Source organism: Daucus carota, chromosome 5, assembly GCF_001625215.2.
Source record: "Daucus carota subsp. sativus chromosome 5, DH1 v3.0, whole genome shotgun sequence".
NCBI classification, from domain to species: domain Eukaryota; kingdom Viridiplantae; phylum Streptophyta; class Magnoliopsida; order Apiales; family Apiaceae; genus Daucus; species Daucus carota.
In genome coordinates, this window is record NC_030385.2 from 32596924 (window position 1) to 32612997 (window position 16074).

Genomic DNA, 16074 nt, shown 5'->3' on the forward strand with positions numbered 1-16074 from the left:
TTTTTCATCCAAAAATTTCAGAAAATTAGAAAAATAGAACAGAGCTGTGAGAGGCGCCACCTACACCCTACACGCCCCTCGCTTCTCCTTTATATAAGTATATTGATAGGTTAATAATATTTTCAAATTATCTCAAAAAAACCCAGTATAGAAAAGGATCATCTCAAAAATATTTACAAAAGATGAAAAGTTAAATAAGAATGGAAAACGAAGCTGATAAAATATTGAGTATCTTATGACTTATCTTGAATAAATTTCGTAAGACAATCTCTTAAAGTCATACCTGAAAAATAATAGTAGTATTTTTATATCTCAAAATACGGGGAAAATCTTCCTTTTTTATGAAAGATACTGAAATAGGAGGATAATCCTGGTATGCAGCTGGAAATTACTGTATCTGTGTCTAAATATACGTGTACAGTGAGCAATATATTCGGACATTTCCCGAACAGTACTGCACTACCAGTTCACAAGCAACACATTAGGTATAATACTTTCCTTCTCCCCAAGTTTATTTTCCCACCTTTACATCACACTCAATATGGCCCAACTCTGCTCAATCAGTGATTTCTATAATTGATTTCGCTACCTTTTTTATTACTGAATCCCATTTTTAGTTTAATTCATATCCACATGAGCCACTTGACAGATATATTCTCTTTTTAAGTCGACCAGGACGTCCCCCGTCTCTTCACATCTCAAACCCCTCCCCTAGTCCCCTGCATCTCTCTCCTATATATCCCCACACCACGAGAGAGACTGAGCGAGAGAGACGTAAAGAAAACTCTTGGTTGGGAAGTTTGTAATAGTTGGAGCATGGCAGGGCCTGTTGTGCACCCGGAAGATTACTACACACCAACCACAAAACCAAACCGCCCGGTTCCCTTCTGGAAAAAACCCCAAGTCTACACCATTGTAGTCATCCTCTGCATAACCTCGTACTTCCTCGGTGCATGGCAGCACAACGGCGCTGCCACCACCACCACCACAACCTCGAATCTCGAAGCCACAAACATCCAATGCAACCCCGTCGTCGAAACCACCATAAAATCCCCCGCTCTCGACTTCACCGCGCACCACAAAGCCGAAGACGTGCCGGTCTCGAAAGAAGTGACAAAAACATACCCAGCCTGTGACATTAAGCTGAGCGAGTACACGCCATGCCAGGACCAAAAGAGATCGCTCAAGTTCAGCCGAGACAGGCTGATTTACAGGGAGAGACATTGTCCCGAGAAAAGAGAGTTGTTAAAATGCAGAGTTCCGGCGCCGTTTGGTTACAGGGCCCCCTTCAAGTGGCCCGTGAGTAGAGATTTGGCCTGGTATGCTAATGTTCCCCACAAGGAATTGACGGTGGAGAAGGCGATACAGAACTGGATTAGATTCGAGGGTGAACGGTTCAGATTTCCTGGCGGTGGGACCATGTTTCCGAATGGAGCGGATGCTTATATCGATGATATTGGCAAGTTGATTAATCTCAAAGATGGTTCCATCAGAACCGCCATTGATACCGGCTGTGGGGTAATTTTCGAATCGTTTCCATTTTTACTTTGTTTTTATTTTTGGTACCTGTTTGATTAAAAAAATTTAATAGTATCGCAATCAGTAGGCTGGGCAGTTAGATAATGTGAATATATTTATTGTTTAAGAAGCCTAAGCTAGCTAGCATTAGCATAATAAGGAAATGGTCAAAATCAGAGTAATCGAGGCGGTCTAGTGTGGAATTCAAAATCACTCAATTGTTACATGCAAATCTCGAAAACTATTGGCCAAGGTCTTAGGAGTAAATCTCAGTGTAGGAGTATTTTATCCGCTTGATAAGAGTATAATACATGTAAATTAACAAAAGAAAAAGATATTATAAGAGTATAATACTCCATCCCTCCCCTTTTACATGTTCTCATTTGACTTTTGACCAGTTAAATTGACCAAATTTTGATTTAAGATTACAAATTATCTCTTCATTATTTTCAAAATCTGAAAGTTGCATATTAAAATACACTAAATATACTTTCTAATGAAATAATTTTTATTATTTTTTGAATTATATGATATATGTAAAATTTCAATCAAGATATAGTCAATTTGACTAATCAAAAGTCAAACGAGGACATGTAAAAGGGGATTACATGTAAATTAACAAAAGAAAAAGATACTCCCTCCGTCCCAGCCAATTCTTTACGTTTGGTTTGGGCACGAAGGTTAAGAAATATGTATAAAGTAGTGGAAAAGAGAAGGAAAAGTGGGTGAAGTGGTGGGACCCATCAATTTTTAATGTATAAAAGAGAGATAGTGGAGTAAAAGTAGTGTGAAAAGGGTGTAAAAGTAGTGTGAAAAGGAAGGAAAAGTTGGGAAGTGGTGGGACCCATTTACTATTTTTGGTAAGTTTTGAAATGTAAAGAATTGGATGGGACATCCCAAAAAGGAAACTGTAAAGAATCTGGTGGGACGGAGGGAGTATTATAATACATGTACTAAGTATTTACGTTATCAACTCAAACAAGCGGTGGTGAGCTTTGTGGGGACAGTGTCAGGGTAAAATACAAGGAGCTTTGGATCTAATGTTGTTTCTCACAAGACTCCATGCACAAGCATTTCAGAGTAGTAAAGTGGTCTACGTGATCTGGAGTTGTTGAATCTCCTGTGTTCCCTCCTTCCCTCCCCTGGATATATGAACTGGTAGTATATAATAATTAGTTAATATTACTCCCTCCATTCTAAAATAATAGTCGCTTTGACTTTGTGCACGTATTTTGAGGTGTAAAAAAAACATACTTCTACATGTTATTTTTGAAAATTTCTTTTTTTAAATAAAAATAAAGATGTTAAACTTTTATTCAGAAAAAGAAAATTTCAAAAATAATGTGTAGAACTATGTTTTTTTCGCACCTCAAAATACGTGCACAAAATCAAAGCGACTATTATTTTGAAATGGAGGGAGTATTTCCTGAATAGCTACAAAAATTCATTTTACCTGTGAAAAAGGGAAGGATGTCAGCAGTTTTTTGTTGCTTTATTTTTTTTTGCTAAATGTGGATGTCATCAACTTGTGAAGAACATGTACTGCTGTCGCATGTGAATATTCCATCCGTATCCCCCATTTTAGTACAATTTTTTTGCATGGCTAGCTAAATATTTTAAATTTTTATTTAGAAACAAAATGAAAATAATATATGGAATTATATTTCATAAGAGTTTTGAAATACATGCCGAGTCCTCTGTCTTAGACGTATACAATTTAGTGGGACAGAAGGAGTGCGTTTTTAACATTATGTTGCAACGGACAACATATATAGTGTTTGAAGCGTATTCTTGTTATTGAACAGAAAATCTTGATTGATTATTATAATTCCTAAACCCCTTTCGTCATGTAAACAGTAGTTGCAGTGCATGCTCAGCTTCAAGAGCATAATGGAAATCTGATAGCAACACAGTTTTATAGGGATATTTGTTTACTGTTTATTAATAATGGTGGATGGGGCTGCAGGTTGCAAGTTGGGGAGCTTATTTAATGTCAAGAGACATTCTTCCTTTGTCCTTTGCACCCAGAGATACTCATGAAGCACAAGTCCAATTTGCCCTTGAGCGCGGAGTTCCTGCATTGATTGGAGTTATGTCATCCACAAGGCTTCCTTACCCTTCAAGAGCTTTTGACATTGCTCATTGCTCTCGTTGCCTCATTCCTTGGGGCCAAAATGGTACTCCACTACTTGCCATGCATCCTGATATCACTTGCAATTACTTCTTAACAAATGTCAGTTATGACAAGCAAATTTGTTGCACATTCAGTTATATTCCAGTTGAGGTGTTCATGTATACTTGCTGCAATAATTCGGTTGTCCTGGTCATGATCAAACTTAACCTGACATCTCATATTTTTGTTTGTCTTGCGGAATAGATGGTGCTTACTTGATTGAAGTTGATCGAGTTCTAAGACCCGGGGGATACTGGATTCTTTCTGGCCCTCCAATCAATTGGCAGAAGCACTGGAAAGGATGGGAGAGAACAAAGGAGGACTTGAATGCTGAGCAAACTGGTATCGAGAATGTAGCTAAAAGCCTTTGCTGGAACAAATTTATTGAGAAGGGTGATATTGCTATTTGGCAAAAACCATTGAACCATATGGAGTGCAAACTCAACAAGAAGATTAGTCAGAACCCTCCTTTTTGTCCAGCTCAGAATCCCGATGAGGCCTGGTTCGTGCTATACTCCTGCTGATCCTCCTTCATTTTATAGTATTAAGTAATGGGACTAAACAATTATATATATATGTGTATATATATATATATATATTTTTCAGGTATACAAGTATAGAGACTTGTTTAGTTCCTCTGCCTGAGGCCTCAGATGATGAGGTAGCAGGTGGTGGATTAAAAAAGTGGCCGGCAAGACTCAACGCTATTCCACCTAGGATAAGTCAAGGAACACTCAAAGGAGTTACAGCTGAAGTTTTCCAGAATGATGGAGAGCTATGGAAAAAGAGAGTCGCTTACTACAAAAATGTGAATAGCCAACTTGGACAAGCTGGAAGATACCGAAATCTTTTAGACATGAACGCACACTTGGGAGGATTTGCTGCTGCTCTAATAAAAGAACCATTGTGGGTTATGAATGTAGTGCCTGTTGAGGCTAATGTCAATACCCTTGGAGTTGTATTTGAGCGTGGATTGATTGGAACATACCAAAGCTGGTAATTTTGAACTTCCTATGGACTTGATCATTTAATACTGCTCGAAATATTACAATGTGGCATAACATCTGATTCTTTGGTTTTAGGTGTGAAGCAATGTCTACTTATCCTAGAACATATGATCTGCTTCATGCTGATTCGGTATTTACCCTCTACAAGGATAGGTAAGTTAATATTTCGTATCCAAAGTTTTAGTGAGTTCAATACGTAAGGGCACTATGGAAAACTTACAACGTGATAAATTCATAATGCTGACAGATGTGAGATGGAAGATATTGTGCTGGAAATGGATAGAATCCTAAGGCCAGAAGGAAGCATAATAGTAAGAGATGATGTGGATATTTTGGTGAAGGTGAAGGCAATTGCTGACGGTATGGACTGGGAAAGTCGAATTGTGGACCATGAAGACGGGCCTCTAGAAAGGGAAAAACTTCTCTTTGCAGTGAAGAGATATTGGACAGCTCCTGCAGTTCCTGATGAACAGATAAACTAACCAATTCAAGATCAAAGTGGATCAGAATTACATTTTTCGTAAAGCCTTTTCTCCGTTTTTTATATTATAAATATTTGTTTAATAGTAACAGTTCTTTGAAGACCTTAATAAATTTCTATTCGTTTTTTCTTCTTTTTGTTTTTCTCAACTTTGGATGAGGCAAATTCATTTGATGATGTAAAAATGGACAAATTAGCCTCCATTTTCCTTCTTAGTAGTATGTATGGAAACTAATCAAGCCTGCTACTGTATCTTAATCTCATAATACAGTATTACAATACGAACATGGGTGATTAAAAGAATTCACAGGATACAAGGGTTCTATGATATTAGGGATGAACCATTAACAGTTACTCGAAAGCATGCAGTTTTACATGCAACACCTACTGAACTCAGAAACAGGAAATAGATAAGTCATGCACCATTAGTTATTTCACCTTGGACAACCTTAAGCTGTAACTATAAATAGAAGCTGTATTCCATGGAATATAGATCATCAAGAAGTAAATCAACCATCAAGTAGTAAACACAGAGAAGGAGCTAGCAAACTTACAGAGAAATGGGAGCATCCACAAAGTCAGTTGTTTCTCCGAACACTGGAATCAAGACGGTGCTTGCAGTTGCAATGATTGCCCTTCTCCTCCAAATCAGTGATCATCTAGTCCAGGCACAGGGGTCTGTCTGCTCAGGTACTCTTGGCAGCTTAAACACATGTGCACCATATGTTGTGCCTGGTGCAAACAATAGCCCCAGCCCAGAATGCTGTGCAGCCCTGCATAGTGTAGACCACGACTGCTACTGCAACACTCTCCGAATTGCTGCTCAGATTCCTACCCAATGCAACCTCCCTCCACTGTCTTGTACAGGTAAACGATTAAACTGAAAATTGCAGCGCTCTAAACAACTCAACTGTCAAAATAAGCATGGTAAAATAATTAGTTATTTTCAATCATGTACTAACACACCACACAATACGTTTTCTGCAGTAAACTGAGGAGGAAGCACAGGAATGATCAAGAAATAATGTGAAAGAACATGGCCAACTAAACTTTCCTCTGCATTTTTATTAGAATATTTTCTTTTCTTTTTGCTGATTCCAGTGCTTGTTTCAGATTTGCAATCAAGCATCTTGTGTAACGTAGATCAATGGAAGCTCTTTCTATTATAATGATGAAATAAAAATATGTTTCCCTTACAACATAAATAACTATTTGATAACTATAGAAACATGTGCAACACAAAAGCTGTTGATTGTCAACAAGACCAGTTAAAATGTTGACAAAATCACCAAAAGAGTAGAGAAAGTAGCAAAAACAAAGATCGAACAACTCAATGCTTGTAGTAGTTTACAAAAGTTAGATTGTCAATACAAATAAGCCGGCAGCTAAGTGATTGAAATCTCGTCCTACAACACAAGTGCAGATAAGAGCAATGGTACTACAATAGTTGAGAATCCAGAGACTTTGATCAGGCTTGCAGCACTCGTTTTCGAAACAACAGCATTTGCTCCTCTTGCTGCTAATATATTTCCCATCTCTCCTTGTCCCCAGCTGTAAATCATCGATATAATCTGAAGTGGAAATTGACACTCATAAGTCTGGGAGGGATCGTCTACCGTTATTTTTCCCAGACCTTTGAAATCACATGCAGTCTCCATCTGGTTATTTGCTTGGAAGAAGTCGTTGAACGCGTAAGAGATATTTCCTTCGAATGTCAAATTATTTAACGACCCTCCGTACATCAATTTCGTACAATCGCTATGATCACAAGCTATTTGAAACTGTTCGAGAAGCACACCCGTGCGGTTGGCTTCTTTGATCTTTGCATCTGGATTATAAACGCACCATCTATTCGGCATTGGAACAACGCCTTGTGCTGGTGCAAGTTTCCCACCTGTTGTATTCTTCATTGTCAGATCCACTTGAAACTTGGGCGTTCCTTTAAAATCATAAATCCCATAGTGTCTGATGCTGGGACCGCGAAACGCTATGTCTCTCATGTTCTCGTCATTTAGGTTGTAAATGTAGGCCTCAATTCGTGTCTTAGGGAGAAGCGGAGTGCCTTCGTCGTTGGCCATTTTCTTGAGAAATCCCTTGTAAAATCTCTGTGCAGTCGACGCATTCGCATAGATGTGTCCATCAGTAGGCCAACCAATCTGTGTCACAATGATCTTCATGTTGCCAAACCCATTTTTCTTTAGCGCCCACACGAATGAATCATATACAAAATCAAATATATTAGTGTACGTGTTTGCTCCATCCTTTACAGTGAACGGTGAGTCGTTGTCAAAGAATCCAAAGTCAAGAGGAAAATTCTTCTCCAAAAGATGCAAATGTGGGTACATGTTGATCGCTAGTGGGGCACCTGATGCATTTAAAACCCGCAATATCCTTACCATTCGATCATTGACATTGTCATTGAAATCGGCATCAGAGGGTTTCTGAATAGTGGATAAAAGAATATCCGGAGCATGAGCCATGGTTGCTTTGATTTGGTTGATGGGGCTTGGCTGCTTCGGAATAGCTTCTGAAATGTATCCAATTGCATTAACAACATCGTCTTGATACATTTGAGTAATGTTATCCACTATAGTGAATGGTTCATTTCCCACCACTATAGTCCTGCACATTTCATAACAACATAAAATCAGCGACCCAACTAAACCAAAATCAAACTGTCTAAGGAGATTATTTGAATTGTGTAGCCTTACTTGACGTTTAAATCGAGCCTGGTGTATGCTTTAGTCATATTTTCAGCTACATAAGCTTGAGCCTTCCGGCTACTATTTACCAGGATCATATCAATATTAGCCACTGTGGTTGTCATTTCCAGACCAGAGCCTGTGAAAGCTCTGGCCACGGATCCCACAAAGCTGTGAAGCCTCACCTTCTTGATGCCATTCGACAAGATCATGTCAACAATATTGGATGGAAGCAACTTCAGGCGCGAATTTCGTGACCAGTTGATGCCGACATCATTTGCAACAGCTACATTCATCAGTGTTGCAAAAAGAAGAAACCATGTCAGCGTCGTGATCACGAGACGCCTCATGGTTTCAAGGAGATGGAGATCGCATGTACAGAAGGAGGAGCAAAGATGTTGTAAATTTCTCATATATGTACATTAGTTCCATTTATGAAACATTAGTTCAACAACAGCCGTTTGTTTTCTCAACATGTATAAGCCATTCGTTCCATTTTTGTTGTATGGTTAAATTTAAAAAATTTCAATCCCAATTCCAGAATGCAAATTTAGTAATGCTAAACATAGGCAAAGACACCAGAACAAAAATACATCTCCTTATTTCATCCTTGAGTCAATATAAATAGATAACCTGGCTTCTTGATCTCTAGTACCTATTGTTAAAAACAGGTACATCTAAAAATGTGCAATGAAATATTCATATTAATTAGTAGGGTATCATTATATTATCTGATGAGCCAAGTTTTATATTTTTTGTCTATACAAATCATGCACGTGGAACTTTGTTTCTAATATATTACACATTCATGATTTGTATAGACTAAACATAAAACTTTGCTTAGAGCATCTCCAATGGTTGGCACCTTTCAAAGGGTGCCAATTTTGACGCATAACTCAAAATATTATTTCTTATATTCACACTCTTTCAAATCATTTTTAGCACTCTTCTTTCAAAATACACTCTAATGGTTGGCACTCCAAGATGCCAACTTTATTAATAGAAAAATAATATTTTATGTATTATTGGGACCACAAATCAATATTTTATGTATTATTGGGACCACAAATGAAGTTGGCACCCTACTTTATGGGTTGCCAACTTTTGACACCCCAAAGTGTGCCCATGCCAACTCACTTGGCACCCCAATAGCACCCCAAGATCTCCAGTGGGGGTGCTAACGAGAGTGCCGGTCCATGTTATGCCACATGGCATTGGCGCCTCCCATCGGAGATGCTCTTAGATATAGTATAACAATGTAATGATACCCTGCTGAGTAATATCCTGCTGATTAATATGAATATTTCATCGTACAAACTGAACTAAAATTAGGTTGGCCAGTTACAACTTACAAGGGCTAACAGAGAATTCACACGATACAAGGGTTCTATGATATCAGGAATGAATCAATAACAGTTACTCGAAAGCATGCAGTTTTCCATGCAACACCTACTGAACTCAAAAACAAGGAATAGATAAGTCATGCGCCATTAGTTATTTTGCCTTTGACAACCTTAAGCTGTAACTATAAATAGAAGTTGCATTCCATGGAATATAGATCATCAAGAAGTAAATCAACCATCAGGTAGTAAACACAGAGAGGGAGCTAGCAAAAATTACCGAGAAATGGGAGCATCCACAAAGTCAGTTGTTTCTCGGAACACTGGAATCAAGATGGTGCTTGCAGTTGCGATGATTGCACTTTTCCTCCAAATCAGTGATCATCAAGTCCAGGCACAGGGGCCTAACTGCTCAGGTACACTTAGCAGCTTGAACACATGTGCACCGTTTGTTGTGCCTGGTGCCAACAATAGCCCCAGCCCAGAATGCTGTTCAGCCCTGCAGAGCGTAGACCATGACTGCTACTGCAACACTCTCCGAATTGCTGCTCAGATTCCTACCCACTGCAACCTCCCTCCACTGTCTTGTGCAGGTAAATGATCACATTGAGAATTGCAGCGCTCTAAACAACTCAACTGTCATAATAAGCATGGTAAAATAATTAGCTGGCTTCATTCTTGTACTAACACACTACACAATATGTTTTTTGCAGTAAACTGAGGTGGAAGCACATGGATGATCAAGAAATAATGTGAAAGAACATGGTCAATTACACTTTCCTTGGCATTTGATACTACAATATTTTCTTTTCTTTTTCGCTGATTGCAGTGCTTGCTTTAGATTTGCAATCAAGCGATCTTGTGTAACGGAGATCAATGGAACTCTTTTTATCATAAAAATGAAATAAAACAAAGAAAATATGTATCCGTTATAACTAAAACGGCACAAGTTTCCTAGCATGAGTACCGTTTATAATTTTATGTATGCCCCGCAACTGCACTGATCCTACTACACTGAAGAATTAAGGATTATATAAATATAACCCCAAAACACTTAAAAGTAACTGTAGTTATAGAAGAAAAGATAAAAGCCTGACATATATGCAAACATTTCCTGAGCAATCACATTTTACCTGAAGCTCTAAATTGTATTTTCGTACAGACCAATAGATTGTGAAGTTTCTGGTTAATTAATCCATGTTCCGTAACTCGCCGAACTGATTAAATCTCCGGTTGCGCAATTGATCATCCTATTAATCTCCGATAAATTCAATTAATCTCCAACTGTGTCGTTACCGATTTAGTCTGATTCCCATTTTTTACAACTTAAAACTGCAATACCATAACACGGGCATGTCGAAAATTGAAGATATTGGTTGAGAGAAGGAAACGAGAACACTTTGTTAAGTTAACAACTTTTCTAGATACCTTAGGCGGTGAAGGAGAGTTTAATATGATCCTCACTCAGAAAACTCATTTCTTTGTCAAGGAGTCGGTCAAAAGGAGCTCATCTTTGGTTCGATAATCGGTCCTGTTGTCCACAATACATAAATGAGATAACAACGTGATGCCTCAGTTACAAGCAAGGATTGGGCAGGCCACAGAGGTAACACTTTTGCTTCGGAGAGAAATTGAACAGATCGTCAAGGTAGCGCCATTTTCGTTTTCAATAATCTTAATTAGACCAATAAATTTATTTCTCTTAATTAGGATATGTTTAGTAAAACTATGGGGGCGTTTGGTTGATGGTTAATGAGCCCGGTTAACGAGAATCGGAACCTAATACCCATACATTGTGTTTGGATTAGTAAAATTTTTGCTTGGAATGGGAACCTCATTCCCTTTTGAATTGGGTTACCATTTCCCATACCTTCCATTCTCATTCCCCATTCCCATTCCCATTCCCCATTCCCATTCCCACCAATCATCCAAACACCCCCATTACATAACATTTTCCAAATCTATTATCTATCACCCAATTTTGTTTCTTGCAAGTTGTTATTAGATGTAGGGATGGCAACGGGTCGGATCGGTTCGGATATCTGTGATATCTGTGATGTTGGTAAAGTGGTGGGACCCATCAAAATTTTAATAATAGATTTGAGATAGTGGAGGAAAGTAGTGGGTGTAATAGTGTTTATATTATTATAGAATAGAGATAGTGGAAGAAAGTAGTGGGTGTAATAGTGAAAAGTAGTGTTCAAAAATAGTAAGTTTAATAGGTTCATTCTTTCTGGGACGTCCCAAAAAGGAATAAGTGTCAATTAAAATGGGACGGAGGGAGTAACAACTTAGTACATGTACATTAGTATATAATTATAATATATTAAATGATATATACATCATTGCCCAAAAAAATATATATAATATAAATAATATATATAATATATAATATATAATATATATTATTCGGGGTTTTTTTCGGGTTTGGATCGGGTTCGGATCGGATTTGGATTTCGGATCGGGTTTCGATACGGAATACCTAATATCCAAATCCAAATCCAAACTCGTTCGGGTCTAAAAATCAAATCCAAATCCAAATCCAAATCCAAAATATCGGGTTCGGTAAAATCCATTCGGGTCGAAACGGTCGGATATCCATTCGGATCGGATTTTTCTGCCATCCCTAATTAGATGTCCTGATGACAGTGGAGCAGTGGTATGACTTGTGTGATATGGAATTAGTTTTTCATCGCACTTAGGGATAATGTCTTCGTAGACATGTTTTTTTCTCAAGTTAGTTGCGGCTGTACAAAACTCTTGGACACTTCGATCTAAAAATGTCTGTAACTTTAGTGTATAATGATAATCTGTTAGTTGTGAGCTAAGCTGAATAGCTGATCTCAGATGAGAATCATGAGATAGTGTCCATTGTAAGTTTCCTGCGGCATGTCCTATACTCTGTGAAGTATGGGTGCGGCCGTGCGGGTGCGTAAATAAGCCATACGGGAGGGAATAACGTGAATGAGGAGAAACATGAATACAGAATTCAGGTGTGGGGATCGTCAAATATTAAAATATTAAAAAATATTATATGCTCCATATAATTTGCAACATGAAGAAGCGGTGCTCAAATTAAACGAAATACTAAAATACATTTCAAATACTCAGGTATTATCAATTTAAAGACGTAATAATATTTCTACACTAAATAACCATCATCTCTGTTTCAAAAAAAAAAAACACCATCATCTCGATAAATTATGACTTTCAACTCTAATTCGAAAGAGTAGCTATCCCAAGCTCATTGACATCAAGTGTTTGAAATGATCACCTCCAACATCATATAACCTTGTCTCTCCTTTCACGTAATGCTCATTCTTTCCGGAAAGGAAACGAAGATTGTGTGAACATAAACTGAGTCCTCCACTCGAAATGGCGGTCTCCCTTCTAGCCGAATGAATAATGGAATGTACTTCGGTTCCTTTCACAACAAGAAGATCATGTCCTAATTAAAAGCTTCAAAGCAATATATTATTTACCAGAAAAAGTAGAGATTTACCAAAATTTGTTTATGTGATCAAAGAGGAACCTGTGTAGACATTTTATATGTGTTATACGCAAAATTACGAAGAATAGCAACTGGACCGGGTCTACGTGAGTACGTCTATATGGGCCAGGAAAGTCAACATCAGTCCAGTCTCAAAGTACCCCTGTCAAAAGATAGGGCGCGCCCTATCTTTAGGCGCGCCCACTTGCCAAGGAAGGTTCATTTTATCATAAGTTCAAAGGGCAGTGAGAGGTACTTTGTGCTTAGGGGGACGCCCTTAAGCACAAGTAGATCTCATTGTTGAATTAAGAAGGCCCTACCTTGTAGTCTAGGGAGTTATCCTCCTTGGGAGGTAGAGGATAGAACAGAAGACACCTTGGAAGGTCCTATCTCTGTAGTCTGGCGGGTTGTCCCTGTCAGGGAGTAGGAGAGTGTCCTTGCATTTGGGGTAAGCCAAAAAGGCTAGGCCTCATCGTATTGGATCCCTTCCGGGAGGAAGATTCTAGAAGGGGAGGCCCAACCCACATGGGTCTCTTAGGAGAAAGAACTACGTAACGGCTTGATCCCCTATAAATAGGGGTACGTAGGCAAATTGTAGGCATCGATCATTCTTGAGAGCTATTCCAGTTAGCGATCTCGAACCCTTTGCTTACAATTGCAGCCACCCTCATAACAAACAATCAACCATCTCCTACATTCTCGCCAACAGAATCTTGATCCACGCCGCGAACCTCATCTTTGTTAACCTACCAGTTTTCTCCGTTAACAAATTGGCGCTAGAAGGAGGGGATAGTTCAAGATTTCCCATCGAGGAGAAAGATGTCGAATCACGGCGAGACAACGCCCGGCGGGAACCAACCCCCCGATCCTAGATCTGGGATAGGCGATAACCCTCCCGTCGACAACACGCCGGTCGGGAACGCCTCTCAGGACAGAGCAATCATCATAACAGACGGAGAGTCTGGCGTTATGAGACGCCCCATCTCCGGCTCGCCGCCGGTATTCATAAGCAACGAGGAGTTACTCAAGGAGTTGCACTACTTGAGAAACGAAGCGAGAGAACAGCAAGCGCTCAGAGAGCGAGTCGCTCAACTGGAGTCCCTTGTTCCCGGAACACATCGTTCCGGGAAGCAGCCTTTTGAAGAGGAAAGTCAGTCAGGCCATCGCGATGATAGAAGGCCTGTGATTGTTCCACGAAACTTATTCGCGTCAGGCGGCCAGACTACCGCCGGAGGAGAGGGCGCCAGGAACGGAGGAAGACCCCCGCAAGATAGACGAGCGACCGCACATCTGGAGGAGGCCAGTCGAGATGTTAACGCCCTGGCGGAAAGATACAGAGGAAGAGTCAGTAGGGCGGATCTTTTGGCCCTCATCAGAGATCTTGAAAGTAGACCTGAATATGCGAGTACCGGGTCAAGAACGGCAGGCGCAGGTCGAGAAGGACATAGGAAGGAGATTCCGCATGGATCAGACTCAAGAAGCTATGACAGATCGCAAGAACAAGAACCCCGTGGTTTGGGAGGAAGATCGGAGCAAGACCCGATCGTGCTTGAAGGACGGCAGAGTCAGGGAGGAACGCGCGAGCATGCGACGTCTCCGGGCAACGGAAAGACTCATCATCAGGTTCTTTTCTTGTCTCCTCTTTGTAAATTATCGTAAAAGTTATATTATATTTTGTTCTGGTAGTAGTAAGATATGTAATAATGAATGGTTAGACAAATCTTGATCAGACCATTGCCGATCCGCACATTCAAGCCTCGTCTCAGGCCAATGCTCATGCCAATCCGCATATTCAAGCCTCATCTCAGGCCAATGCGCCCCCATCTGCTCAGACTCACGCTAATCAATCCAATCTTCTCGCCACGACAAATGACCTCATGGCTACCGGAACACTACCATCAATGACTCTGTCACAGCCAAACGTTCAGACCATTCCAGGCATTGGAGCCATTGATGTCAACAGCCTGAGGAAGCTTCTGGCACATTTCGACGGAAGCCAAACGTCTCTTTCAAGCCAAGCCCTATCACCATTCTCTGCTGAAGTGATAGAGGCTCCGTTGCCAGCCAATTACAGAAACACCACCTCCGATTTAAAGTTTCATGGCAACTCAGATGCTGTAGAGTTTCTTGGAAGGTTCAACGTGGAGATGGGTGTCTACCAGATACCGGATCCTGTCAGGTGTAGACTTCTTGCGGCCACATTCAGAGATAGTGCCTACCAATGGTTCCGGAAATTGGAACCAGCATCCATCACTTCTTGGACAAGCATGCAGACTATGTTCTTGACTCAGTTCCAGGCAACCGTCAAGTACGCTCCACCGGTCACCACTCTGGCAAATATCAAGCAAAAGGAAGGAGAGACTCTTCATGCCTACTTCAAACGTTTCAATGCAGAGTCATCCAATGTTCGGGGGGCAACTGATGAGACATTGAAGAGCTTCTTGGTGGCCGGGCTTCGAGTAGGAACTGATTTTTGGAAACACTTGCAAGGCAATGATCCCAAGTCTCTGGCAGATTTATATGCAAGGGCTGAGGCATACAAAAATGTTGAACAGTCACTGGCTGAAAGTCGAAAGAATGAAAGGAGCCCTGGTAAGGCCCGACAAAAGAGAAGGGACCGGTCTCCGAGTCCAGAACAAAGGGGGAGGCGTCGAAGCCCCAATCGGGTCAACACCATGTATAGAAGGAACTACACACCTCCTCGAGATCATGAAGAAAGGGAAGATCGCTAGACACCGCTTGCCGCGCCAATTGATCATATCTTCGAAGTTAATCGTGACAAGGGACTCTTCCGCAGGCCAGCTCCACTAAATTCTTGGCAAGCCAAGAATAAGGACAAGTACTGTGAGTACCATGAATCAACCGGGCATGATACCCATGAATGTAGACAGCTGAAAGAGGAGATCGAGTTGCTAATCAAAGAAGGCCAGCTTAATGAATGGATAGTACGAGAAGCCCGGTCCCGACGAGATATTCGAGCCAAGGACAGAAGGGGGCTTGGCTATACTGGCGATCAAGAAAGGGGAAAGCAAGAGGACATCCAGTTCGTTAAGGAGGGAAGCATTCATGTCATCTTTGGAGGGCCACATTTGGCCGGTGAAGGGACCAGGGCTATGGAGAGATATGCAAAGGAAGCAAAAGGTAGGCCCCTTACTAATATTCATAATTTGTCATCTAGACCGCCTAAGGTCTTTAGAGGTCAAGCCATTGACATTACCTTTTCAGAAGAAGATGCCAGATGGGTTCACCACCCGCACAATGATGCCCTGGTGATCGCCCTTCGTATTGGTCCAATGAATGTTCATCGTGTGCTCGTTGATAACGGAAGCTCTGTCAACATTCTTTATTATGGCACCTACCAGA

General features: G+C 40.4%; 3 protein-coding genes across 3 annotated transcripts; 2 read left to right on the plus strand and 1 right to left on the minus strand.

The window, feature by feature from the left end:
• Positions 1-647: 647 nt before the first annotated feature.
• Positions 648-5312, plus strand: LOC108224105 (probable methyltransferase PMT15). The gene is made up of 6 exons (XM_017398659.2): positions 648-1518; positions 3485-3695; positions 3896-4193; positions 4298-4687; positions 4774-4851; positions 4946-5312. Exons 1-6 carry the CDS (start codon positions 817-819, stop codon positions 5178-5180), a joined length of 1914 nt encoding a protein of 637 aa, XP_017254148.1. The 5' UTR covers positions 648-816; the 3' UTR covers positions 5181-5312.
• A 999-nt stretch (positions 5313-6311) lies between these two features.
• On the minus strand, positions 6312-8459 carry LOC108222330 (glucan endo-1,3-beta-glucosidase 8). Its single transcript, XM_017396249.2, has 2 exons — positions 7891-8459; positions 6312-7801 (listed from the first exon to the last, which is right to left on the minus strand). The coding sequence occupies exons 1-2, from the start codon at positions 8292-8294 to the stop codon at positions 6586-6588; spliced, it is 1620 nt and encodes a 539-aa protein (XP_017251738.1). The 5' UTR covers positions 8295-8459; the 3' UTR covers positions 6312-6585.
• Positions 8460-9443: 984 nt separating this feature from the next.
• LOC108222370 (stamen-specific protein FIL1) lies at positions 9444-10178 on the plus strand. The gene is made up of 2 exons (XM_017396289.2): positions 9444-9814; positions 9935-10178. The coding sequence occupies exons 1-2, from the start codon at positions 9508-9510 to the stop codon at positions 9940-9942; spliced, it is 315 nt and encodes a 104-aa protein (XP_017251778.1). The 5' UTR covers positions 9444-9507; the 3' UTR covers positions 9943-10178.
• The last annotated feature ends 5896 nt before the right edge of the window (positions 10179-16074 follow it).